This window comes from Neomonachus schauinslandi, chromosome 3 (assembly GCF_002201575.2).
Source record: "Neomonachus schauinslandi chromosome 3, ASM220157v2, whole genome shotgun sequence".
In the NCBI taxonomy this organism is placed as follows: Eukaryota; Metazoa; Chordata; class Mammalia; order Carnivora; family Phocidae; genus Neomonachus; species Neomonachus schauinslandi.
Genome location: NC_058405.1, coordinates 172,267,945 through 172,294,734, shown reverse-complemented (window position 1 = coordinate 172,294,734; position 26,790 = coordinate 172,267,945). Strand labels below are relative to the sequence as shown.

Genomic DNA, 26,790 nt, shown 5'->3' with positions numbered 1-26,790 from the left:
GAAAGGACAAGACCTTGAATACGAGGCAGTAACAGGAGGTACTGACACACTGTAATGATATGGATGGAAAATGGGTCATCTTGCACAAGACCAGCTTGGTAGTATATACCAACAGTCTTAAAAATGCCCATGCCCTTTGAGTTAGTAATTCCATTCCAGGACTCTTTTTTTTTTTTAAGATTTATCTATTATTTGAGAGAGAGAGTGAGTGAGTGAGTGGGCATGAGTGGGGGGAGGGGCAGAGGGAGAGAATCTCCAGCAGACGCCCCACCAAGTGTGGAGCCCGACATGGGGCTCGATCTCACAACCCCAAGATCACAACCCAGCTGAAATCAAGAACTGGATGCTTAACCAACTGAGCCACCTAGACTCCCCTCCAGGATTATCTTTTAAGGAAATAATCATGGGTATGAACCATGAAATCATGGATCACCATGAGAAATTTTCAATGACATAGTGTGAATAGAAAGATACAAGTTAAAAATAGGCTGTATATTACATTCCTAATTTGGGGGAAACTATGTGTATGTGGGGTGCATAGTTATGAGGGAAACTTTGATATATAATGAATCTCTACATATTTCTATATGACCTTTTCTCCCCCAGCTTCTGGACATGAGGATCCTTGGCTGTCTGGGACATAGCAGGAAAACTTGCCTTAAAAACTTAAGCAACTGGTGAAGGCCTAGAAAAAAGAGGTTGAAATGATGCCTGACATGAGACTGGGATCTAAAAATAGGACTTTTCACTGACGGACGACTGCTGAGGGGAAGATGAATACAGTTTTAATCACGAAATCTAAAGGGGAGGAGCAACATGCATTTGGATCACCAAATCCCAGAAATTGACTGAAATCCCAGAAAAGTCTTGATTGTTTGCCTAACCACCTTGTCATCTAAAAAAGGTTAAAGGCAAATAAAAGGAGGTGATATTTTATATACCAGCCACTAATTAAATGAAATGCAGGGCAAAAAAACATGGTAAAAGCTGAGCATCTAGATGGGTTTGAGAAAGCACGTCTTAGTACATGTGTGGCGTGGACAGGCGCCATCTTGTGGTCTCAGCACCAGGGCCCAGAGCCGGTGCTCAACCGAGGCCACCGAACAGCTCCTAAATGGAGACTATGGGCTATAGCCTCAATCTTTTGAAGGGAAACACTGCTGGTACATAAATATCCCACCAATACTTGAGTGCAGAAGCTTGGGCTGTTCTATGAACTTTGGGCTTGTCTGCACTGGTTTTCTTTTCTTTTCTTTTCTTTCTTCTTCCTTCCTCCCTCCCTCCCTCCCTTCCTTCCTCCCTCCTTCCTCCCTTCTTAAAGATTTTATTTATTTGAGAGAGAGAGAGAGCACGAGCAGGGGGGAGGGCCAAAGAGAGAAGGATAAGCAGACTCCCAGCTGAGCGGGGAGCGGGACCCCAGGACCCTGGGATCAGGACCTGACCCGAAAGCAGACGCTTCACCTGTTCATCCACCCAGGCACCCCTGCACTGTTTTTCACATATGGATCTAAAAGGGCACTGGATAAGTGTGGGAGGCTCTGGGCCCCCCTTTCCTGACATTACCTCTGTACGGGAGCACCTCCTATGTCAGGGTTGGGGACAGGTCCTCTGCCCAGAGGCTGGGGGATAAAGCAAAGGGCCTTTGAAGACCACCCTCTTCCCAGCCCCAGAAGTAAGGAATATAGAATTCTTTCAAACAAAAAGTAAAATTGCCAAGATGACAGAAGCTACAACCACTTGGAGCAGCTTAGCAGAAGCTTGGAGTCAACAGACCGGAGTCTATTCACACGCCATAGTAATTCAAATTCTACTTAGCGTGCTTATTCCTGACAGGGAAGCAGAGCCAAGACTTCAGGAATAGTATGCTTCCTTGAGAGGTGTGAAGAGAACGGGGCTGAGCTTTCAGCAGGCTCTGGAACGGGTATCGCCCTGTGCAAGGCCTCAGTCCTGCAAGGGTGGAAGCTCTGGACCCACGGGGGGAGGGTGCCCCACCGCACCACGGCCCTCCCTGGGCTTTGGACTTTCCAGTCTGAATGGAGGATTATCTGAATGAAGCTTGTCACAAAGAAAAAGTGCAAGTCCCATACAGAGAAAGAGCTGAAAAGCATGTCAGTGTTTATACTCTTTACAAAGCAGGCAGAGGAAATTATGGGGCAAAACTCTCTTTTCCCTCTCTTACTTCCCTTCTCTCGCTCAGCTCTTCGTGATACAGATCATTCTAGCCTCTCCGGCCCTGCTTTCACTTACCCTCATTCCTGTGCCTCCAAGGGCCTCACAGAGCCCTCGGTTGGCCCTGTGAACACACGTTCACAGCCTTGCCTGAAAGGGGGCAGAGAGGAGTGATGGCTGGAAACACTCCCGGCTCAAGGCCCTGTCATTTACCCCCTCATGGGAGGAAGGAGCAGAAGCATGTGAGGGACAAGGTGTGGGGAGGACTCCTAAGAGACACGGAGGCCAGCAGGTGGATGTGAGCTGGGGTATCTCTTTTGTCCTTCCCTCCCCCGAAATAACAGGGTAGTTAGCAGCACCTGGAGGCTCCTGGTCTTCATCACACTGTTATTACCTTCCACTCATTATCCAGGCCTCTGAGCAGCCTAAGTACTCCCGGGTTTCAGACTGATGAGCTTCATTTACAAGGTGGTCAAGTGAGGTGCTTAGTAAGGTAGCAAACTGCAGAGACACCCCATCCGCGGCACGAGAGAGCAGCATCCTCCACCTGCCCCCTTTTGTTAGGATGTGGAGACTCCAGAGGCTTGGTGGGTACATGAGTGACAATAAGGAATGATCTACAGTGGGCACCCACTATGTGTCAGGCAGGGTTCTAAATACTCGCACATTATTTCCTTGAATCTTCATGAGACCCTAGGGAGGCAGGAAGTATCTTTGGCCCCGCTTTACCTGAGCAGACTTGCCAAGGTCACATAGGTAATAAAAATGGTAGAGCAAGGACTGAAACCAGCCAGTCTGGTTACTGCTGGCCCCGGTAGCCGTGCTATCCAGCCTCCTGCATGGCAAGTGCTTAGGACAACATCGGGGGGGCCCCCAGTGCATGCTCCGTGAGCGTGAGCTCCTAAGATAGACAGCCATGGCAGCCACAGCATTTATAAAAGCGTATAGATGCAGATGACGGGGCTGGGGCTCAGAGTGGGTAAGTCGCTTGCACAATGGCATTCACCCACTGAGTGGAAGAACCAGGATTTGAACTCAGCGGTCAAAGTGGGCATATGGGGCCTAGCACATAGTAAGTGTTCAATATGTGTTAGCTATTGGTATTTGTTTTTATCTCTGTATACATAAGAGTCTTAGAGTGATGCAGAAGACAGAAGGCTTGCTAAAAAGTATCTGGTTCAGGGCTTTGCAAAATCAGTCTTAGCCAACCTTGCTTCAAGACAGGAAGAGTGGGTTCACATGGAATCAGAATCTCTGGAGCAAAGCCTGGGTATCCTCATAACAAGATTCCAGGTGGTTCTTGCGTACGCTGACTTCTAAGAAGTCAGGAATCAAGGTCTGGATGGCTTAAAGCCAAGGTCACCAGCCAGAGGGTGGCAGAGCCGGGGTTGGCCCCCAGGAAAGACCCAGCTTTTTTGCTTTGTAGGAGCCAGCCCTACAGAAGGTTCTGAGAGCCTAGGGTTGTGATTCAAAACATCCATGAAGTTCAACCCATCCTCATAGTTCATTTGCACTTGTAACATCTGCTGTATCCCCTCAACACAGAGTGATATATTAATTACTGTGACGAAAATTAATTTTTGTAGAGTTTCACCACAACCCCTTCTGGTAATACAAAGGTTTTGCACAATTGGAGCTGGGCTTCCCTCTGCCAGCACGTAGGGAGTAAGGAGGGCTGACCCCAGGGGGTAACTGAGAACTTGCCCTTTAACTTGCCATTGACTCATGCCCTTGGCTCGGCCTGACTTGTGGGAAAGAAAGAGGACACAGTGACCTGGAATCTCCGCACTTTCAACCTGGCGGCCTGGAACCCTAGAAACGGGCCCAGCCGGCTGCCATATGCAAATAGCCCAATTCTGGCCAGCTGAGGTTTATCGAAATTACATTTTTCTATTGAGTCAGGCAGAGGATTGAGGGCAGATGAGCCTTTAATTTTAGCTCTTTGGTAACAACGGTGATGGCCATGATGAGTTACACAGAAAGACAAACGGACAGTATATTGCACATTTAGGTCATTAGAAATACAGATATGGTTATGAATATACACATAAGCTATGACCTTCTTTCTTTCCACCAGCCCCTGTATAGCGTGGTTTATTTATTATGCAGACCACGTTTGACTTTATGGAATTGGATGTTATTTAAATTCAATTATTGTGAGGTTAAGTTCTTCTTTCTAGTACCAGTTGAGTAAGTTTAGAGGCAGTTAGAGGAAATAGGTACATTTGTCTTATACCAGTTAAATTATAAGGGGAAAAGCATTGCAGGAATAAAATAATTATCATGAAAATGAAAAACCATGGTTTGGAGGGTTGGGTTTGGGCTTGTGTGTTTCTTTTCCTTGTCTCTTTCTATATTCCTTTTTTTGAGCTGATGAACAGGAAGGCTGGAGATTTTTTCATGAAGGGGGAGGCAGATTATATGTGTGTGTTTTGTGTGTGTGTGTGTGTGTGTGTGTGAAAGTAAGCTGCTGGTATGACAGCAGAACTAGAAATAATTATGTGGTTAATTGGATTTAGTGTAGATAACTATAGCTCATTAAGACCTTAAATTTTTTTTTTCTACTTAGTAATAGAGTTCTTTCTTCTTAAAATCAAATTATCTTGCAAAAATTCCAGATTTCCTTGTGCGAGTGTTGATACACTGTTAGTCTCCAGAAGCCAAGGTTTGGCCCTCGCACCCCTGAGCACGGAAGTGAGAAGCTGGCCTGGCCTGGCTGGGAAGGGGGCCTGCTACATGCCCTGGATGGGTGACAGAGCCAAAAGATAGGCCCAGAAGGGCTCCAGGCAGAAAACAAAGAGCTGCCCATACACGGCCTGACACAATATGTAGAGAATTCAGAATTGCCTGTCTGTGTATAATAATAGATTCTGGGGCCATGGGATCTCTGAAGTCATCTTGCCCATCAACCTGTCTCCATAGATAAGGGGGAAACTTGCTTTATCATCCTCCAGGGCAGAGAGTCCCACCTTCTCCTATTTATCTCTCGACTGCAACCTTTGCTGGTAAGAAGGTCTTCATGATAGGTCATTTCTCTTGATCATAATACCAGGATACATTGGCCTCTTGTAGGTCTCTGGAATCAAGAAATTGTTGCCTGGCTTCCTGCAGGAAGAAGACACCTGGAAGGTTTTCCTTCAAGGCACTTGCCCCATCTGTGCTCCTGCTTTGTTTCCTTTCTCCCCAGCCCTCCCCCACCAATCCAGATCACAGCTACATAAATAGTTGGCCAATATCATGGACCAGTTTGGTTGCATCTGTAGAGTTGGAAGGATGTGTTATTGATGAACCTTACTGTTAGTTGATCTTCCAAATATGTGGAGTGCAGGGAGTGGTACAAAACAGTTCTTTCCCTATCAAGTCAACTCTCCATCCTCAGACTACCCAGAATGGACACTGGGGAGTCCCTACTTTCTTTGGTATCCCTCCCTTTTCCTACCCACACTCGCTCCTTATTCTTCACCACAATCCTAATGAACTGCTTCTACTCTTATACCCATTCTTCCCCACCCAAGGACACATGGCTTCTGGGTCTACCCTGGAGGGGAAATTCTGATTGTAAGGCTTTAGGTCCTCTGTGTCTTCACAGTGGAGCATCTATAAGGCTACTGTAACTTTCCTTATTAATCTAGACTGCATCTCAGAGAAAACATTAATGTATTACTTTGCTTACAAAAATCTCTCTCTCTTAATTTTGATTTAACCAATATCAGATGGGGAGGATCTGCCAAGGGTTGGAGTGTGAGGAGGAGGAAGTGAGGAGGTAGTTAGCCTGTCCTCCACCACTACCACATCAGTTAATACCCAATGAACAATGAACAATGCCTGGAATTGGCTTCAGAGAAGAGGGGCAAAGGGGGAAAGGGTTTCTGCCTCTGTGTTTGTATGTTCCTGGGGGAGCCAGCAAGGTCAGCTCTCTGATGAACAGGCTGCTGGGGGCAGGAGAAGAGGAGACGAGCACGTGATGCTGAAGCTGGCAGAGATGCTGTGGGTATAGCCTGATGGACAGAACTGGTTTCAGAGCCTACCTCTGCCTTTCTCCTGAGCAAGTTGCAGCCTCTTTGAGTGGGTTTCTGTATCTGTAAAACAGGAGAAGTAATTATTAGCCTCATTTGGTTATTGAGGTAGTAGGTGGTAGAATGTCAATGAAAGCATTTTGTTAGAATTGTGAAATGTTTATAACATTAGGATTTTTAATAGGAGAATGTTACATAAAGGGTGAAGGAGAAGGCAGGAAATTGATCAACGTTTGAAGGAGGTGAGAAGGTGGGCTTAGAGGGAAGGAGCTCTGCTATGACCCCTCCTATAACCCCTTACATGTGAGCCAGCATTTGCCGAGAGCTTACCGGGTGCCAGTCATGGTGCTAAATATATTCCCTTACTACAGTCCTCCCCCAGTCTCACAGGTGAGCCCTTTTATCTAATAGAAAGGACCCTCCATACTGCCAGCAAACATACCTTATTTCTCCAGTCTAATCACTCTTAAACTCCTGCAGATGACTATTTTATACCAATTCTCAGACCTCCAACACCGCCTCCCCCACCTTCACTCTCAGCCCATGACTCTGCTTCATATTGCACGTAGACAGTGAAGAAATCAAGGAAAACTTGCCAAATCCACACTTAATTCTCAGTTCTCATCCAACTTTACCCATCAGCAGCATTTGACAAGGCCGTGGCTCCCTTTTTTTTTTGAAACACCTTGTCTTCTTGTTTGGCTGTTGGAACACACGTGTTCCACACATCGTGGAAATCTGTGAATGGAGAAACCACTGGAGTGTTCCCTTCTCCTCTCACTGACCTTCCCTCTCAGCCTCTTCTCCTGCTGCTTTCCCATCTCCCAAGCTCCAACATGTTGGCATCCTCCGGGGAGCAGCCCCGGTATCCCTCTCTTTCCCTACCCACACTTACTCCTTTGGTGATTTCACCCAGACTTATGGCTTTAAACACCATCTGTATATCAATGACTCTCAAATTTATGTCTTGAGCCTAGAACTCTCCCCTAAACTCCAGACTAGTATCTATTGCAGTCTCTGATGCCTATTTAATAAGCATGTCCAAAACTGAGCTCCCATTCTGCCCTCCAAAACCTGCTCGTCCCTCAGTCTTTTCCATCTCAAATGAGAGCAATTCTCCATCCTTCTTATGGCTCAAGTCAATATCAGTGTCATCCTTGTTTTCCTTCCTCTCATGTACCCATCTAATCCATCAGCAAATCTTATTATCTGTATCTTCAAAATGTATCTAGAAACGGACCACTTCTCAGAACTCCCACTGCTTCCATATGGGTCCAAAACACCATCATCACCCCCCCCGGATGCCTGCAACAGCCTCCTGTCTTTCTACTTGGCCTTTCTGTGGAGTCTGTTTTCAAGACAGCAGCCAAAGTGATCCTGTCAAACATGGTCAGATCATGACACTCTCCTCTCCTCAAAACCCTCATGACTTCCCATCTCATTCACAGTAAGGGCCAAGTCCTTAAAATGGCCCACAAGCCTCTCCTAATTTGTCCCTCATTCTTCAACCTCATTATATCTCTGACATCATCTCCTACTCCCCTTTCCCTCACTCACTTTACCCCAGCACATCAGCCTTTTTGATGTCCCTACAACATGCCAGGCATGCTTCTGCCTCAGGGCCTTTGCACTGAAATGTCCAGCCCCCAGATGTCTGCATGCTTTGCTCCCTGACCTTCCTCAAGTCTTTGCTCAAATGTCCCCATTTGGTGAACCCTTTCATAGCCAACCTATTTAGAATTTCAACCTGCCCCTTTCCTGGTATTCTATTTTCCTTTCCCCTGCTCATTTTTCTCTATAGCACAGGATAGCATCTAAGATACTAATAGTTTGTTTATATTTTTTATTGTCTGTCTCTCTCTACTAGAGAATTTTGGTCAGTTCCATTCACTGCTGTATCCTTGTCACCTAGAACAGAACCTGAAACATACTAGATGAATACTTGATGAATAAAGGAATGACTGAATGAGGCCCAGAGAGGTTAAGCAACTTTCCCAGGGTCACACAGATTGTAAGAGCCTGGATATACCCGAGACTTCCCAAGATCAGAGTCCAAGCTCTTAACCACCACATGAGTGGCAATAAAGGAAGATGCCCCCAAACTGCACCCCAAGGCTAGGGTTTCTATTGTCTCCTTTGTTCTGATCTTCCAGAGGAGCTGCAAACTGCAACGGGGCTGGAGTCTTTGCATCACTAGACTGTATTTGTTTCTTTCTGCTCAGTGGCAGGGATGCCCAGTACCCACGTGGATGGAAGGGGAAATCTTGGCTTACCTGCCATTGCCATGGCAACCAGGTAACCTAAGGACTCCAGAAGCGAGTCCTTTCAGATTGTGATGGGGGAGAATCGAAGCGAGCCGGAAATAAACAGAAAGAAATCTGTGAATGGAGAAACCACTGGAGTCTTGCATCTGCAGCTCGCTGTGTCATTGGCAGTAAGAAGAATCCACCCTGTTCTCTTCCTCAGCCACCGGCTCAGCCACAGCCAAGGGCTGCAGATCAACTTGTCCTGCCTCCTGCCTCGAGCATGATCCCACTTAACCCCTCCAAGAGGCCCACGCTCTTCTGTTCAGCATCCCCAGGGAAGGAGAGCACACCCCTACCCTGTGCTCTCAGCATCCCCCTCGTAACCGAGAGGACATTCCTGGGCCATAAGTCGGCAGATCTGTGTTCTGACCTCTTATCCACTTCACAAGGGCAGGCTCCCCTCTCTCAGGGGCTCTGTTGACCTTTTACCTATGACCTGGCTCCTTCCTTCCTTATTTCCCAGAAGAGAATAAAATAGAGCTATAGTAGGAAAAAAAAAAACTATGAAATTAAAGTCCTCATGGAAATGGGAGTTAGAATTGTAACACACGCACAAGGGGATTTACTTGTGCCAGGCGCCGTCTCCAGCACCTCTGTGGGTGTGATATCACTCAATCCTTACAGCCACCCTTGGAGGGGGCAAGAGTTGCCGGCAACAGAAAGATAAAGAAGGCTCAGAGAGGTTGAGGGACTTGCCCAAGTTTGCACAGCTGGTGAGCATGAAGAGGCATTCAAACCTAAGGAGTCCATCTCTGAAAACCATGCTCTTCATTCCTCCCCCACACCGTGTCCGTTGGGGGCGGGGGGATTCGAGAAGACCCGAGTTTTCTTGCCTTAGCCATTCCCTGGGCCCCAGAGCCCCGAGCAGATATTGAGAAGTGTCTGGTGCCCTTTGCATTTAATGAGCCCCTTTGATCTGTGGCATTTGCTGAGCTCTGCAGACAAGATGGTAATAATAAAAAAATAATACAAATAAAAATAAATAAGATAAATAAATAAAATAAAAATTACAGAAAGAAAAGATGGTAATAATCACCCCAACCCAAGGGCTGCAGCCTCAGGAGCTGGGCCGGCAGGGGGCTCATCCTCTGCCACACCCTGGTGCCCCTCCAGCCGGCGAACATTCCGTATTGGGCACCCGTGACGTGCTGGGCTCTGTGGGACACACGGGAGCATCCGAGTCCTGGAAGACACAGAGAGCAAGTGCCAAACTCTGGGTGGCAGTGCAGGGAGAAGAGACAGGCGTGCAGCTAGCAGGCGTGAGAGACTTGGCGGAGGGGCCCGGGTGGGGGGTGGGGGTGGAGGACGCAGGCAGAGGCGTGGGAGGGACAGCGGGGACAGAGTGCCCAGGAGGGATGAACAGAGTGGGGTGCTGAGAAGTTTGGCGTCTGGTGTCAGAAAGACCAGGCTTCCCGTTCTGGCCACGCCACCGGCCGGCTGAGTGACTTGGAACTGGTCACTGGACCTCCCTTTTCCTACACTCAGAGATGTTTACCACTTCCCCTTCCCTGCCCCGACACTTCAGCTTTTCACGGAGTTGACTTCAAAGCTCATCTTCATGAAGTCGAACCTGATCCGTCGGGCCACTGGCTCATTTCCACTTCTCTTGCTCCTGAAGATGCGTAGACCTGACCAGCCAAAGACGGAAAAGCGTCCACGTTAAGGCCTCCTAGAAGCCTTAAACATAAAGAAGATGATGGCCCTTCTCCCAAATGTACATAAAAATATACCAGATCATAAAATACAAAACTTATGTAAATGCCAAGGTTAAAATAACATCTTTCCAGATTTACTGTTTTTTTGCAAAAATCCTGGATTGCTTCCTTCATCAGAGTTAAACTTTTCCAACAGTTTTGGTGTCCTTGCTTTCTAATCTTTATAGCACCCGAAGTGAGTTCCTATTCTGCCTTTTGAGTTGTCCGGTTCTGGGGGGAGAGCGTGGGGGAAGAGGAGCCGCTGGGGACACAGTGCACGTTTGGCCTCTGGGCCCCATAGCCAGGCATTGGGACCAGGCTGGGTCATGCTCTCCCCTTCCCCACAACAGTGTGTGGCAGTCCGGGGCCCCCTGTGAGCGCTGGTGGTGTGTTCGCACATCCAGAGTCACGCTGGAGAGCTCAGGTCTTGTTATCAGTTGTGCCCAGCCAACAGCCCTCGCTGCCCTGTCCCCTAGCTGCTGCTTGGAAGCAAGGAGTACAGCCCTTCTCGGTCACTTGGCAGCATTGCCAGGGACCGGAAGTAATGTCTCTTACTTCATTGGCAATTTGACATGGCTGCTTAACAACCCGATTAATCAAACCCAGCTCATCCTGTTAGAATTAATGAGCCTAGGAAATGCTGCCATGAATAATGAGGGCTTTGCCCCTCCCCCATCACCTCTCCCCGCTCACCCCCTCCTATTTCTTTCTCCAAGCTACACAGCAACTACTCACTACCAAGGGCCCTTTAGACCTGGAAGGCTGTGGCGGGTGCCCAGCGATGTGGGCATCTCCTGCCTCTTCTTCTCTCCCAGGTGCCACAGTTGTCCACCTGGTGCCAGAGCTGGCCATGTCCTAGGGGAGCAGAACTTCTTGTTCATCAAACAGATAGGAATGCATTTTGCCATCAACATTGCAAGGAGTATCTGTTTCAAGCACAGCACTAGGTGCTAAGGATGCAAAGATGGATAAGCTATTGTCCCTGTAAGGGGTCACGGTGCAGTAACCCAGAGACAAATGGGGGAAGTGCTGCAACAGTGGGTATAGGAAGGGCAGGAGCTACAGTGAAGGGGGCCTGTCAATACTGGAGGAGCAGAGCGGGGAACTGGGAAGGGTTATATGGGGATGAGGCGCTCTGAGCGTTTCTGCTACCAAGTTCATTCATGGCACGTATATACATTGAGTGCTGGGCACTGAGCAAGGTGCTGGGGTCTGGACGTCCACAAATGGATATGATTCCCATTCTCATGGAGCAGGCATCTCATCCCTGTTCCTCAGGACAGTGCAGGTAGAGGGCTTCCATAAAAATCAACCCACTCATTTCGTAGGCACCCCAGGACTTGGGCGGCACCCAATGGGAGCCGAGGCTCCGAAATGTTAGTTGAGTTCTCTGAAGTTGCCTGGCTCCCCTGTCCCCCGTGGATTCTGGTACTTCCCAACAAAGCCAGGGACTGGTTTAAGTGGTGTGGTCTCTTATCCGGGTGGCCCAAACCATCACTCCAGCAGCCACCCACCCGCCAGACTCCAGACCCAGAACTCACCACCCTCTGTCTCTCTCCCTGCAGGGGGAGCTGCTGAGCCCATGCCGCTGTGATGGCTCTGTCAAGTGCACGCACCAGCCCTGCCTCATCAAGTGGATCAGCGAGCGGGGCTGCTGGAGCTGCGAGCTGTGCTACTACAAGTACCACGTCATCGCCATAAGCACAAAAAACCCTCTGCAGGTACGACCGGGGTGGGAGAATGTTTTCCCCTTAGAGTCCAGGGCAGTCTGGAGAAAAGTAACAAGATGAGCTAGGTGGGCACGACAACAGTGACATGCGGGCAGACAGGATGAGAGCTCTTGTGTTTTCTCCTCAGCCTTAGCAAGAAAAGAAAGGGACGGGTAAAGACAGAGGAAAGATTTAGAAGGAAAGATGTGTCGAGAATTAAATGGTAGACAGGATCAGTGAGCTAAGGGATGGATGGGTGGATGGGTGGATGGATGGACAGATGAATGAGTGAGTGGATAGATAGATGTAAGGGTGGGTGGATGGATGGATGTAAGGGTGGGTGGGCAGATGGATGGATGGATGGATGGATGGTTGGTTGGATGGATGGATATAAGGATGGGTGGGTGGATGGATGTATGTAAGGGTAGGTGGGTGGATGGAAGCAGAAAGGAAAGAAAGAAAGGAGGGAGGGGAGGCAGGGAGGAAAAGAAAAGAAAGAGGGACAGACTAGAGGGCAGATGAGAGCAGGATGGAAAAAAGAGGGTGGGAGGTGTGGGAGGAAGACTGAGGGAAGGCTAAGGGCGGGAAAAGAAGAAATAAGGAGGAGGAGACTCAGCGGCCTATCCCAGACATTAAGGTGCATTCAGTTCACCTGGAATCTTGTTAACATGCAGACTGTGACTCAGGAGTCTGGGGCAGGGCCTGAGAGTCTGCATTTCTAACAACCTCTGGGTGATGCTGTTGCTGCTGGTCCATGGACCACGCTCCTCGTGACAAGGAACCGCAGAAAAATGAAGAGACAGGAGAGGGAGGCAGTGAGAAACAGAAGGGAAGGAAGAAGGAAAAGGAGGGACTGAGAAGGGGCTACCATCAGGGGCAAGGGCAGAGGGCCGGGCTGGGGTGGGGCCTGCCGCATGGATTCCACGGATTGGGGCAGGGCTGCACCCCCATCCTCCCCCACCCTCCCGCCCTGCCCTGACACATCCCTCATCCCCAGCGCTGCTGGCAGGCCCTGCTCCACCTCGTAAATCCTTCAAACCCAATGGCTCTCCCTGCAAGGCACACTCACATATAGAGAGCACTTTGCTTCTGAAAATACCTGCACATATGCATGGTCAGCCAGTGAAGCTGCCACATAATCAATGAGCCAGCACACCAGTGGCCTGGCACACTTGCTTCACTCCTCCTTTCTCCGGGCGGGGGTGGGGGGCGGGCGGTGGCGCGGGGAAGAGTGGATTCTGATGTCCCAGAAGGGCAGTGGTGTGGTGAGACTGTGGGGCTGGGGGCTTCGTGTGGAGGGGCAGCCAGAAGCCTGGAGCTGTGGTGTCCAGGCGTTTTAGTTTAAACACTGTGGAGTTTTACATGAGGCACTGCCAGGAAGGAGAGTGTGTGTGCACGTGCACGTGTGTGCGTGCGTGTGTGTGTGTGTGTGTGAGAGTGCTAGCACATGCCTGTGGGCCAGCGGGGGGCATCATTTCTGGAAGGAGGCATTAAAACTCCCAGGCACCTCAGCCATCCTGATGTCTACGAAGGGGTCGGAATGAGAGGAGCCTCTCCCTGTGCTGGTCCCGTCTTCAGTCATTCATTTCAAATCTTCAAGTGTCTTAAAATAGTGGTGTCGTGAGACTGCAGAGTCCATACCCTCTGGGGTGCATTCACTCTCTTCTTCTCTCATTCAAGCCTTGGGAAAGGGTCAGAGTCCAGATCCACAAGCCCACCCCCAAATCCCCCCTTGGTTCATAAACAGGCACCAGACTTTGACTCATAAAATGAAAAACCATTTAGGGATAATTTTTTCTCTGGGAGTTAAAAAAAGAAAGAAAGAAAGAAAAGGTTATTCTGCTCTCTTAAGTATGGTGAGCAAATGGCAGTATTGACAATACTGATTCATGAATTTAAGTGACTAACATGTCTCTAACTGTGAGTTTCTAGGCACCGGGGACTCCCTCTGATTCTGTTGCTCTTGGAAATGCATGATGTGTGCTCAGTAAATGGCACTGCACTTTTCTGGACAGCACCAGAAGGAGGAAGTAGTTTGGCCTATGGCAGTATTGTGTGGTTGTGGCCCAGATTGTCCCAGCTGTGTGTCCTGGGCTTCTCAGGCCCAGCCAAGAGGGAGGCAGCCACCAGGGAGCAGCTCGTGCTCCCACAGCCCAGCGGAAGCACCCGCAGTCGGGGATGGAGCAGGCGGGCCCTCCTGCAAGCAAGTGGAGCTGCGGGTGGGGTGGCAGGGTGACAAGCCTCTGCTGTCAGAGTGGGGCGGGGGGCCTCTCCCACGTCTCAGGTCCCTCACCTCGCGGTCCAAGCCCCATACAAAGCTGTGAGAAACAGTGCTCGCCCCGGCATGGTATCTCAGTGACACGCGCAAGGTTCTGTTTCTAGCAGAAGAGCCATCGAGAAAGGAATCTCGGGGTGGCCTCGGGGCTCCCTGGCTGCTCCTCACCCTCTCTCTGCTACAGCTGAACTGTAGTTATATTAATGACGTTTAGTTAGTGCTTCCTGGGGGCCCCTCTAAGTCTTCACGTGTATTATCTCATTTAATACCGAAAACAACCCAATGCAGTGGGCACTGTTCTTCCCAATCTACAGATGAAGCAGTGGAGGCACAGTTCACTCACAGTTACCCTGGCGGGGCGGCTTGCACACAGGGGGCTGACTCTTCCGACCTGCGGTGTGCAGCCACGGCTTTGCTGAGTGCGTTTGGGAAGGTCCCACCTGGGGGGAAAAAGGGAGTATCCCACCGGGACGTGCGTCACTGTATTTTTACTCAAACATACTGGAAAGTGGAAATGATGCTGCCTGTCCCCTTCAAAGAGTTCTTTCATTCCACCCTCACGGCACTCTAGGGAGTGGGAAGGGCCAGTGATTTCCATTGTTATGAAAGGGAAAACTGACGGGCCTTATGACTTACTGACTTCTACTAGCTGACACCGTGCAAGCTGGAGCAGAGCTCGGCCAGAACGGGGTCCTGACCCCTTCCGTGCTCAGTGCCCCTTCCGGGGTTGAAGGAAATGCCCAGTCTTGGCGCTGTGGTGCGGGGGTGGGGGGGGAAGTGGGTACTGTGATACCCACTGGGTATCAGTGGGTACTCACGATACTGCGATTGGAACCTCGTTTGGAATGAAGCCCCAATGTTGGGGGTAGCAGAGTCTCTGGAGCCTTCGCCCCTTCCCAGCCTCCCTTTGAGATTTCAGAGCTGTCTTATTCTCTCTTGCTCTTTGCAGCTCTGTTCCCCACCCCTTTCGTAGAGGCTCACATAGGACAGACAGGAGGAGAGTCTGGCTACAGCACCCCACCCTGTTTCCTTCCCATCATGCTTCAGACTGTAGTCAGGGGCCCTGCTGAGGTTCGACAGCTCACTTGGGGGATTAGGGTGGCTTTAGGGATTAAGGGGACCTTTCTGTGTCTCTATATTTGGGTGTTTTGAAGTCTGGAGCAGGAGAAAGTGAAGGTTATTGATGACTCAGTGGTCAAAACAAAAAGCTCAGTCAGGAACCCTCTTCATGGACGGAGAGGCAGGCTCTGGAGAAAGCATTTGTGGTGCAATATTTGAGAGGAGTCTGTAGGATCAGGCCATCTTCTGTAAATGCCCTTGTTTTGTGTAACCCCAGGCTGGGGGAAGCAGTGGAAAATTTAAAGGCCCAATTACCTGTAATGGGATGCTATCTGTACGATTAAATGTAAAGGCTGATGTCCTACATCTAGAACAGCAAGTGAAATGTATTCCAATGGTTACAATTCCTTAGGGGCCGCTGGTCAGTCCCTCTGGAGCCGGACTCAGTGCTTGCATCCACGACAATTTAGTGCAGAGGAAGGACTCACTACTGGCAGATGGAAAGTTGTCTGATTTTTCTGGGGAGTTCAGGCTGAGATCCTGCTGGGGGTGTTCTCCATAGGGCTTTACACAAATCCCGACAATCAGAAGATTGTCCTGCCCTCCGCCTTCCCAAATGGGATCCTGTCACTTCCCTGCTTAAAACTGTTCCATAGCGTCATGTTTACTCTTAGGACCCAGCCAAAATTCTGTGCATATTCTTCAAGATTCCACATGGTCTTCTCTTCTTATTTTCCCAGCTGTCTCACCCCACACTCCCTTTTGCTCTCTCTGCTCCCCCCTTTCTGGTCTTCCAGGTTTTCATATTCACTATACTTTTTTTTTCTGCCACAGGACCTTTGCACACGCTTTCTCCTGTGCCTAGAGCACTCTTCCCTCCTCTCTTTGCCTAAACTCCTACTCAACTCAAGCATTGCTTCTTCTGACAAGTCGAATCCACCTATCAAAGGCTCTCATAGTTCTATGTACCTCCCTCGCTTATGCCTGGTGAACTATAGTTGTAAATAAATTATTTGATCATCTGTGTTTCCTAGACTATAAATTCCATGAGGACAGAAATCTTATATGTTTTTGCTTACTGCTTTATCTCCAGCACCTAGCAGAGTACATATTTGTTGAGTGAGAGCATGAATAAATCCCAAACTAAAATCCAACTCCAGGCTTCTTTAGGCCTGTGCTACTGAGGGCAGCCATAGAATCATAGAATTTCAGGGTGCCTGGGTGGCTCAGTTGGTTGAGCGACTGCCTTCGGCTCAGGTCATGATCCTGGAGTCCCGGGATCGAGTCCCACATCAGGCTCCCTGCTCAGCGGGGAGTCTGCTTCTCCCTCTGACCCTCCCCCCCTCATGCTCTCTCTCTCTCATTCTCTCTCTCTCTCTCAAATAAATAAATAAAATCTTTAAAAAAAATAAAATAAAAACAAATTTTATTCTTTTTTTTTTTAAGATTTTATTTATTTGACACAGAGAGAGATAGTGAGAGCAAGAGCACAAGCGGGGGGAGTGGGAGAGGAAGAAGCAGGCTTCCCGCAGAGCAGGGAGCCCGATGTGGGACTCGATCCCAGGACCCTGGGATCATGACCTGAGCCGAAGGCAGACGCTTAACGACTGAGCCACCCAGGCGTCCCCGTAGAGCCTACTTTAAAAAAAAAAAAAATCAACAGAAGTCAGAGTGATCCCAACCAGTTGGGGAAATGGTCAAAGAGTATGAGGTCTTGGGTGCCTGGGTGGCTCAGTTGGTTAAGTGACTGCCTTCGGCTCAGGTCACGATCCTGGAGTCCCTGGATCGAGTCCCGCATCGGGCTCCCTGCTCGGCAGGGGGTCTGCTTCTCCCTCTGACCCTCCCCCCTCTCATGTGCTCTCTCTCTCTCTCATTCTGTCTCAAATAAATGAATAAAATCTTTAAAAAAAAAAAAAAGAAAAAGCACTACGCTAATAGCAGTATTGAAGGATGGATTGGAGGCTGAGGTGTGCGTGGTTTTCAACTCTGAAATTCTATGATTCTTTTTTTTTTAAGATTTTATTTATTTATTTGAGAGAGAGAATGAGATAGAGAGAGAGAGCATGAGAGGGGGGAGGATCAGAGAGAGAGGCAGACTCCCTGATGAGCAGGGAGCCCGACGTGGGACTCGATCCCGGGACTCCAGGATCATGACCTGAGCTGAAGGCAGTCGCTTAACCAACTGAGCCACCCAGGCGCCCGCGTAGTGCTTTTTCTGTTAAAAAATGAGATCTCAGTGCTCATATATAGTCAGTAAATTATACTGTTTTTCTTATCTCTCCCCCACATCCTGTGTCCTCTCCTTGTCTGTTGAATTGGTAATATCTGGCATTTATATTAAATGACATGTCAGGTGTTGTAGAAAATAAGTAAAAGAAAGGCCTGTGCCCTATTAGTGTGAAAATAAACAACGTTGCTCTGAAAAGAATATTCTGGGCCCTAGAATACCACCTACACTGGCTCTGCGCTTTCACTTTCTCTGTCTGTATCATAATCAATTATAAAGGCCTTCCTTCCCAGCCATGGCTGCCCAGAACTCCCTCCCTACAATGACTTCTGACCATTTGGTGTGGTATCAGTTTCCTCCATATTAAAAGTGCAACAAAAAACTCAGAAACTTGGGGCGCCTGGGTGGCTCAGTTGTTAAGCATCTGCCTTCAGCTCAGGTCATGATCCCAGGGTCCTGGGATCGAACCCCACATCGGGCTCCCTGCTCGGCGGGAAGCCTGCTTCTCTCTCTCCCATTCCCCCTGCTTGTGTCTCTGCTCTCGCTGTCTCTCTCTGTCAAATAAATAAATAAATAAAATTTAAAAAAAACTCAGAAACTTGTAACGATAGCCATTGTATTCCAAGTTAAGAAGCTTTGCATTAAATCCTAAACCCGAGGTAAGAGGTTGGGGCAGCAGAAGGAGGAGGGATGGGAATGGGGTGGAAATGGGGTAAGGGCATCCAAGCAACAGCTAACCTATCCTTGTCTTCTTTGCAGTGGCAAGCCATCTCTCTGACAGTCATTGAGAAGGTTCAGATTGCAGCCGCCATCTTGGGTTCCCTCTTCCTCATTGCCAGTATCTCTTGGCTTATCTGGTCAACCTTCAGTCCCTCAGCAAAATGGCAGCGCCAAGATCTCCTCTTCCAGATCTGCTATGGGATGTACGGATTCATGGACGTGGTGTGCATAGGTGGGTCTGGGGCCTGTCTCTATGGGAAGTGAGGAGCCATGTGCTGGTGAGTTAGACAGATCTCTCAGGATCCCTCCCCCTGAAAGGTCGAAGCACCAAGCTTGAGACCTGTAAACTCAGGAGGAGCCAGCACCTTAGATTTGAGGGGTCAATGGGGTGGGGGAGGAGGCAGGCCAAAGGAAGAAGATCTAAATCTTTCCCAAACAAATCTATTCTTGCCCAGTTGAAGATAAGGATAAGGAGGCTTGCCTCTAAGAAGACTTGAGAAAGGTCAGTTTGTCAGTCTGTCCGCCTCAAACGGGATGTGGAGGCCCTCTTCTCTGTTGTGTACTCCATGGTCGCCAAGCCATGACAAGGGATGACTATACATTTAATTCCATTCCTTTCCCAGCAAAATGCCCAGAAACAGCATCATGATACCTGCCCTTTCCCCCTTTTCTGCAGCTTTCTATAAGCCTATTATAGTGCCCCAGATTTCTCTAGTCTAGTGGTTTTCAAATTGTATGGAGTCCCAATGTTCCACACATAGCTTCAGGAACCAATTTTGGGAGTGGGCAATGGAACGCAGGGCAGACAGCCTCTGAATCTTCGCCCTTGCTTCACCTTGAGTTTCGGTACTTTTATCCATTTACATATATTTCTGTTCTAAATAAATCTTTGGTGTTTTAGAAAAAAAGTTGGAAACCCTCCACTTTAATTCCTGTCTGTTCCCTTACACCATTCCCAAATCTGTGTTCCTTCCTTTTCTTTTATGTTAGGTCGATTGGTGGAGGGCCGGGTCTTTTTGTTCTTCCCAACAAATGCTTATGGTTTTCAACTCTGGAGTTGTCATTCAGGTGACCACGATCCTGGTTTTCTTTCAGTGACATGAAGCATGGTTAAGCACTGGTCATACATCCTAACCTGGAAGTCTCATGTTACCCCCTAGGCCATGATGCTGATGGCACTAAAGTTCCACAGTTTTGTTCTCTGGGCTTTAGTTTGTACATTATATCAAATAGGCTACACTGCTCCGTTTGGCAGGAAAACATCTATTAGCTAGAATTTGGCTGGAAGATGCTATGTGAATTTCTTTGGGGCTCTTTAATATCAGGAGTCAGAGAGGCCTGGAGATTTGCATCTGATTATGGCAACCAGAGACCAGTGATGCTGGCACTTGATACTTGTCTAAGCATCTTGCTGCCTCTCCCTGCTAGCTAAACCAATGCCTCAGCCCTGAGTTCAAGAGCCTTTTTAAAAGCAGCCTTTTATGGCACCTAGACAGATTGCCCAGGTTTGGAGGACCGTGGAAGAGAGGACTGTGAATGGGGAGGAATTTGACTTGGAGCATTCTAATTTCGTTCCCCCTCTACCAAAACCCTTTCCTACCCTGCTGAGGCACGGGTGGTGGCTGCCAAAAACCAGGTGTGTCTCCATATGGAGGTGTACGGCTCTGGCATGAAGGGGGGGCAGCAGCGGAGGGCCTGGCGGAGCCTCTCCAGCTGTCCTTCATTCTCCTTCAGGAAGGCTTTTGACTGGTCCCTTCTACAAATCTTGCTTTCCTGTCACGTGGTGTATTAGTCAGCTTTGGCTGCAGTAACAGGCAACTTCAGAATTGCAGTGCCTCACAATGACAGGCATTTATTTCCTGTGGCTGGGTCTGCATGACAGCTGTGGCTCAGCTGGGCTTGGCTCGGTTTGGCTTCTGACTGTGCATTGGGTTCCAGCCCGCTCTGAGTGGCTTCTCATGCTGGGGCCCAGGTAAAGGGGCAGGGACTTCTGGGGTGTACCTTTCTAGGCAGGTGCAAGAGCACAAGAGGACTGGTGGAAATTTGCAAGGCCTCTCAAAGCTTCTTCTCAATACTGGCATACTGTCCCCTCTGTCCACAGCCCATGGGCCAATGCAAGTCATCAACGAGACCAACATCAGTGTGGGGGTGGGCAAGGGAAGCATACTCCTCCTCCCCTGGAGGGAGCATGGGAGGGAAAGAGGAGCATGAATACCACCTGCCATTCAGGGCTTCATAGATTTGAAGACTGAGAGAAGGAAACATAGAAGAGATCATGGGATCAACCTGTATGATTCTTGTTTTGAAGTTGAGAGAACTAAGGCTCAGAGAAGGGAAGTGATCTGCTCAGTATTGCTCAGCTGGGATTAGAAGCAAGGTCTCCTGACTGGCAGTCCAGTGCTCTTTCCATTCTCTTCTTGCATCAGAAAGCAGGAGTCTTCTGTGTCCCTTATGGAACATCTGCAGATGCCATCTGCAACTTTGAGTGTACCTGGGCCCACTTATAGGAAGAGCCCTCACAAACAGACCTGCTCCCTGTGGCTCTGAGCCACCCAGCACCTCTGCTCGTGCCTCTGGCACCTGGTCCCTCCTGCTCATAGTGTCTCCCTCTGAGCAGGACTCCACAGAACCATCTCGTCCTCTGTCTCTTTCTTGGCTCCTCTCCATCTGCCTCCCTCCAACCCACTTCTATCTCTCAAATTCTTTCTCTTCTTTCTCTTCATATATATATATGGCACTCAGTCACCCAATTTCTGGAAGAAACACAGTGAGCTAGATATTGAGAGTTTTCATATTGCTTTCCTTCCTTCCAAGCTTTTAAGAAAACATAATTTCCCAGGATGCAAAGCCATACCATGATCTGTCCATTCTGCTCTGACAAGCCAGTGACTGCCTGGAGATAGCCATTGGACAGGAGGGGGCTGCCTAGGGACCAAATGCTTTTAGTGCCATCCCAAAGTAGTCAGATATATTTATATTTAGACTAGCTCACCTTTAAAGAGTTTAGACTGCTCTATCATTTTGTTGATTATAACTGGAGCTAATTCAGTTGTCAGACCATTTCCCTGGGGGCAATAATTTTCTTCCCATTTTTCAGATGGGGAAACTGATACTGAAGGATTTGTCCTAGGCTGACTCAGGCAGCAGAGCAGGACTCTCAATTCATTGTTTTTCTAGGAGAGGTTGTCCATAGGAGAATATTCTAGGAGACAGAATCAAAAAGAGAGTAACATGTGATCTAAAGAAGAGAGTGGAAGATGATGGAGAGTAGTTGAAATGCACAAACAGATTCTTGTGATGGTTGCATTGATGATTTTGATATTGGTGATGATAATCAGTAGTGATGATGGTGGTTTCAATGGTGAAGTTCAGGTATCAGTCATTTACTTCTCTTCTGCAGTGTTCTAGTCAGTTGAGGAAAAACACTCAGTACTGTATAAGTGGTTATAAAATATCAGCCTCTTAGGGGCTCCCTGGTAGGACAGTCAGGTGGAGCCTGGAATGTACCAGCAGTGTATTTATTTTTAGGCTCAATTAGACACTTAGACTCACAGAACTACCAGAGAGTACACTTAGCACTAGATTCACTTAGAGGAATTTAGGACAGGAACCACAACCTCCATAAGGCAAGTCCAGATTACTTCTGCAGGTGAGTCCTTGCTGTACTCCATAACCTAGTCCAGGGCTAGTCTCTCAGCCCCCAGCTGATAGCTCATGAAGAAAGAGATGAGACCCACAATAGTGCATACAGAATCCACCTTGACATAGTTCCCCACAAAAGTCATATGTAGTTACAAGTGTCCCTGTACTCAGGGGCGCCCAAACTACAGGCTCCCACCAGGCATTGATAGTAAAGCAGCCACCAGTCAGGGGTTACCTCCACCCTAGGGAATGTTGTAACACGGCTGACACTCCACCTTCATCAGAATTCCAGGGAAACAAGCCAGAATGGCCACCCAGGGTCTAGTTTGTTTTGAGAGAAGGAGCAAGTATGCTTGCTCCCCTCTATCCTACCACCTCCTGCCTCTATCCATGAATCTTGACTCTGGCCACACAAACCTGTTTCACTGAACCAATGCAAGACAGAGGAGCTAGAACATGGAAAGAGACCTGGCTAGGTGAGCCAGAAGGAAGCATAATGTGGTCTTCTTACTGCATGAAAATGAACAACATGGATGAGAGTCACAGGACGGCACCTATATTACTATAGAGGTGGTCATCAGTTTTAAAACTCAGTCAATTAGTTGATTCCTATGGGAAAAGGGAAGTTTCCCTTCCAGAAGTCTTAAGAAAGTGGAAGAAAATGATGTGACAGAGTGGACAGAGGAAGAGATGATTCCTTATCAGAAAGTAGGTAGAAGTGATAATGGGAGAGGTGACTATTCTCAAGAAATGTTGGTTGGGGGCGCCTGGGTGGCTCAGTCGTTAAGCGTCTGCCTTCAGCTCAGGTCATGATCCCAGGGTCCTGGGATCGAGGCCCGCATCGGGCTCCCTGCTCGGCAGGAAGCCTGCTTCTCCCTCTCCCACTCCCCCTGCTTGTGTTCCCTCTCTCACTGTGTCTCTCTCTGTCAAATAAATAAATAAAATCTTAATAAATAAACAAATAAATAAATTTAAAAATCATTACATCTGCTTATATCCAACTCAGCATTAAATATTCATTGAATTAAAAAATTAATTCACAGGGCGCCTGGGTGGCTCAGTCGTTAAGCATCTGCCTTCGGCTCAGGTCATGATCCCAGGGTCCTGGGATCGAGGCCCGCATCAGGCTCCCTGCTCGGCGGGAAGCCTGCTTCTCCCTCTCCCACTCCCCCTGCTTGTGTTCCCTCTCTCGCTGTGTCTCTCTCTGGCAAATAAATAAATAAATAAATAAATAAAAAAAAAGAAATGTTGGTTGAAAAAAGTGTTAAATGAAAAAATCCATATCCATAGACTTGAGCTCCTTGGATGGATGGAGAAATTCAGTACCTGGATGGAAATTTATCACTAGAAGAAGGAAAATGAGTCTAGCCTTGTGTTAGCTCAAAAGGCTGAGTAAGAAAGGAATAAGACCATCTGTTAAAATGAGTCTTTGGACTTTCTCTATTTTTCAGACACCAAAAACAATTTGTCTATTCCCTAAGACTGTTAAATGGCCTCAGACAGTAAAGAATCTGAGTAAACATGAAATATATAGCTTTAAGTAATCCTTAAAAATAGATTTACCTTTTATCAGAGCAGTGCTCTAAGGGAAAACTCATGAGAGTGGGCAGGACACAAAGAGACACTCCACTGGGCGCCAGCACCAGCTGAGCAGATATTCTCTGCCATGAAGCCAAGAGGATGCAGTGTATGGGACATGGTCACCTTGCTGCCCACGAAGCCACATCTGCTCCATCCACAGCTATGTCCACCTGGCTGACCTCCAGGGAAGGGCCTTTGGTTCTCACCAAAGAATTTTGCCTGAAATGGGTGCCAGGAAGGTCTGCGTTCTCTGTTGGATGCAGCATGGGTCCAGGGTTGTGGACAAGGGCTCTAGACTTGGTTATATCAGAAGGTTGTACATTCTGGGAGACAAGCTGCCCTTACAGATTAAACGTCTCTCGGGTAGAGTCCTAACTTCCTAGACCAATCCATGCCACTGTGAAAACCAAAACTAAGTTGCTGTGGACAGAAGAAACCACCAAACACTCCTGCAAGGGCACAGAAGAACTGAGAAAGGGCACAATAACCCTAAAAGATGAGCAGGGTAAGTCTTATGATCCATATTTAACAGATGAGGAAAAGCTTAAAGTAATAGTGCTCCAGGTCACATAGCTAAAAAAATGGCAGAGCTGAGAATTAGGCCAAAAACCTTGGACTCCAATTCCAGGGTGCTTTCCACTGCCTCTTTTATCTCTGATTGCTCTGTGAAATTGCAAACGCAGAGCTTGGATGGGGAGGCAGGTTGAAGGGAAATTGGTCCAGCAATACCTTGACCCATAAGGTAATGGCTGAGCAATAAGAAATTTAGTGAGTCCTGGGGGCTCCTGTCCTTTATTCAGGGTCTTGGAGTTCAGCCATTGTTGCACCTCCCTTTTGATCAGTGCTATTCTGACACCAACTGAGAGGGAGGCTTAAGACATTGAGGTAAGGGGTGCCTGGGTGGCTCAGTTGGTCAAGTGTCTGCCTTTGGCTCAGGTCATGATCCCAGGATCCTGTGATTGAGCCCTGCATTGTGCTCCCTGCTCAGCGGGGAGTCTGTTTCTCCCTCTCCCTCTGTGCTCTCTCTCGCTCTCAAATAAATAAATAAATAAAATCTTCAAAAAGAATAGAAATTGAGGTGAAATTTGGGTGGTTTTTCTCCCTGTGAGACACTCTGGTGGAAGGAACTTAGGGCAGGGGAAGCTACATGTCCTGGCTAACATGAACTTAGGGAATCCTTTCATTCACTAAAAAATATTTATTGAAAGGGCACTCCCAATAAGAGAGTCACTTGCTCTCAAGGATCTTACATTTCACTGGGAAGGCAGACAAGTTAATCATTTATCATTTATCATTTATGAGTCAGAAGGGGCTCAGGATTAGCATCTCCATTCATTCAGTAGCATTTCCTGGCTGTCTGATTTTGTTCCTAAATCTAGGGAACTTTAATAAAGTAATGAAGGAGACACAGTCTTTGCCCTCAAGGAGCTTCTAATCTACAAATAAATCACAGCACAGTGGCAGCCAGGATAAGATACAGAGAAATGTGGAACAGAATAGAGGGCAATTAACTCCCTCTTGGAGGAGTCCAGGAAGGCTTTTTGAAGGAAGGAACCCTATCCTTCGGCCATTTTCAAAAGATAGGTCAAAGTTTGTCCAGAAGAGAGGAAAAGAACATTCCAGGCAGAGAGACTAGCATGTGTAGAGGTCAGAGACTTGAGAGAACCAGGGACACTTGGGAAACTCGGAGCAGGTGTGTATGCCTCAGTGTCAAGAGCCAGAGTGGGAAGGTGGGTGATGGGCCATAGGGATGTGGAGGTTGGCAGGAGCCAAGTCCCACAGTATCATGAATCATGGGCTAAGCAGCTCAGACTTCACCCTGTTGGTGACAGGGAGGCATTAATAAGATTTTATACCAGAAAGAAATGTGGTCAGATGTATGTGTGCTTTACAGAGGTAACTCTGGCAATGGTAGGGAGGATGGACCAGAGCTGGAAAGACTAGAGGCAGCGAGGGGCCAACTGGAAAATGCTTGTAATAGTCCGAGCAAAAGGGAAAGAAATGCAAAACGGTGCAGTGGGGAAGACGTGTATGGGATGACCTTGAGAAGCACTTAGGATGTGGATAAGATAGGACTGTATGAACTTCTTTGAAGCAAGTAGGAATCCCAGGGTCTGGCTTGCGTGGGGATACCACAGCTGAGCATGAGAATGGGGTTGGCAATGGGAGAAGCAAAGAGGAACCAAAGGTAAGTCTTTGGCAAAAGCACCAAACAAAAGGCCCATCACAAGCCTAAAATCCAGGCAGTGAGGTAAGAGGCAGCTCCTAAGCGAAGAGTTTGCAGTAGAAGAGAAGCAAGACGCATGGAGTACATTATGGGCTGCAAAGAGGGGAAGGCATTGCCAGGAAAGAGTCTCTGCAGGGGTAGAAAGAAAGAAAGGGCCTTTGGTGGCCTCCTGTTCATCGAGGAAGATTTGAGGGCATTGGACCAGTTCTGATGAGCATCGGTGACTAATGAGAAGTGGGGGAGGGAGGTAAGGAAAGGTTTCTGTAGGCGGTTGGATCATAAAACTTGAACACGGGTTTGGGGGTCAACAATAAGAGGGGGTAAAGCTGTGGGTTTTGGCAAAACAACTTAGAAGGAGCATTCAAAGAGTAGGTGGCTACGGATGGAGACCTGGGGACCATTATAGGCTTAAAAGATGGATGAAGACAGAGAATGAGAAAAACAAGAGGGAATGGGTCACAAAACCCAGGATGGTGGGTTTCTGGAGTGGCAGGAGTGTGCCACCTGGATCACGTGTTGCTCAGTTTCTTACTAACCTTGAGACCTTCTGTGATTTGCATAACCACTCTCTGCTTCCCTTTCCTCATCTGTGAAATGGGATAATAATACCATTTTCAGAGCATTGTTGAGAGGATTAAATACGATGGCATGTGGAAAGGAGCAGGCATTCATAAAATCAGTGACCAGGCTGGGAGACACTTGATCCGGGTAGATTCCCCTTGGAGTGGCCACTCAATAAAGGTTTGCAGAAACTGTTAAAACCAGAAGCTAGTCACAGCCTAGGAAGCCTGACTCCGTGTCCTCACATAATTGAGAGTCTGCTGTTATATGGAGCAGTGCCTCTTCTTGAAGGTTTTTAGTTCCCGCACGCATGTCCCCTCAATGAGAAGATCTGATTACATTGAATGTCCTCCCCGCACCTGCCTCCTCTTCCGTCATTTCTAATGAGGGTGGCTGCCTGAGCAGAAAAGCTGACAGAGCCTCCCAGCAAACAAATGGGACAGTCTCTGCTCTAGTGGGTCAAGTTATTAGGATTTAACAAAAGCAAATTAATTAAGGTCTTTGGCACCAAAAGCATTTTTTTTTCACTCCACAGACTCAAGAGATTGGCCACCAAAAAGTCAAATCTGCAAAAAAATGAGGACCTCATCGTTACCACGTTTGT

The 26,790-nt window shown here is 48.1% G+C and overlaps 1 protein-coding gene across 1 annotated transcript in view; it reads left to right on the top strand.

Moving 5' to 3' along the window:
* The window catches only part of MARCHF4 (membrane associated ring-CH-type finger 4), a 105,509-nt gene that overhangs the window by 68,623 nt on the left and 10,096 nt on the right, over positions 1-26,790 (top strand). The window contains exons 2-3 of the mRNA XM_044913398.1: positions 11,751-11,906; positions 18,215-18,407. Of these exons, the coding sequence (XP_044769333.1) occupies positions 11,751-11,906; positions 18,215-18,407 (349 nt within the window). The remainder of the gene's footprint in view (positions 1-11,750; positions 11,907-18,214; positions 18,408-26,790) is intronic.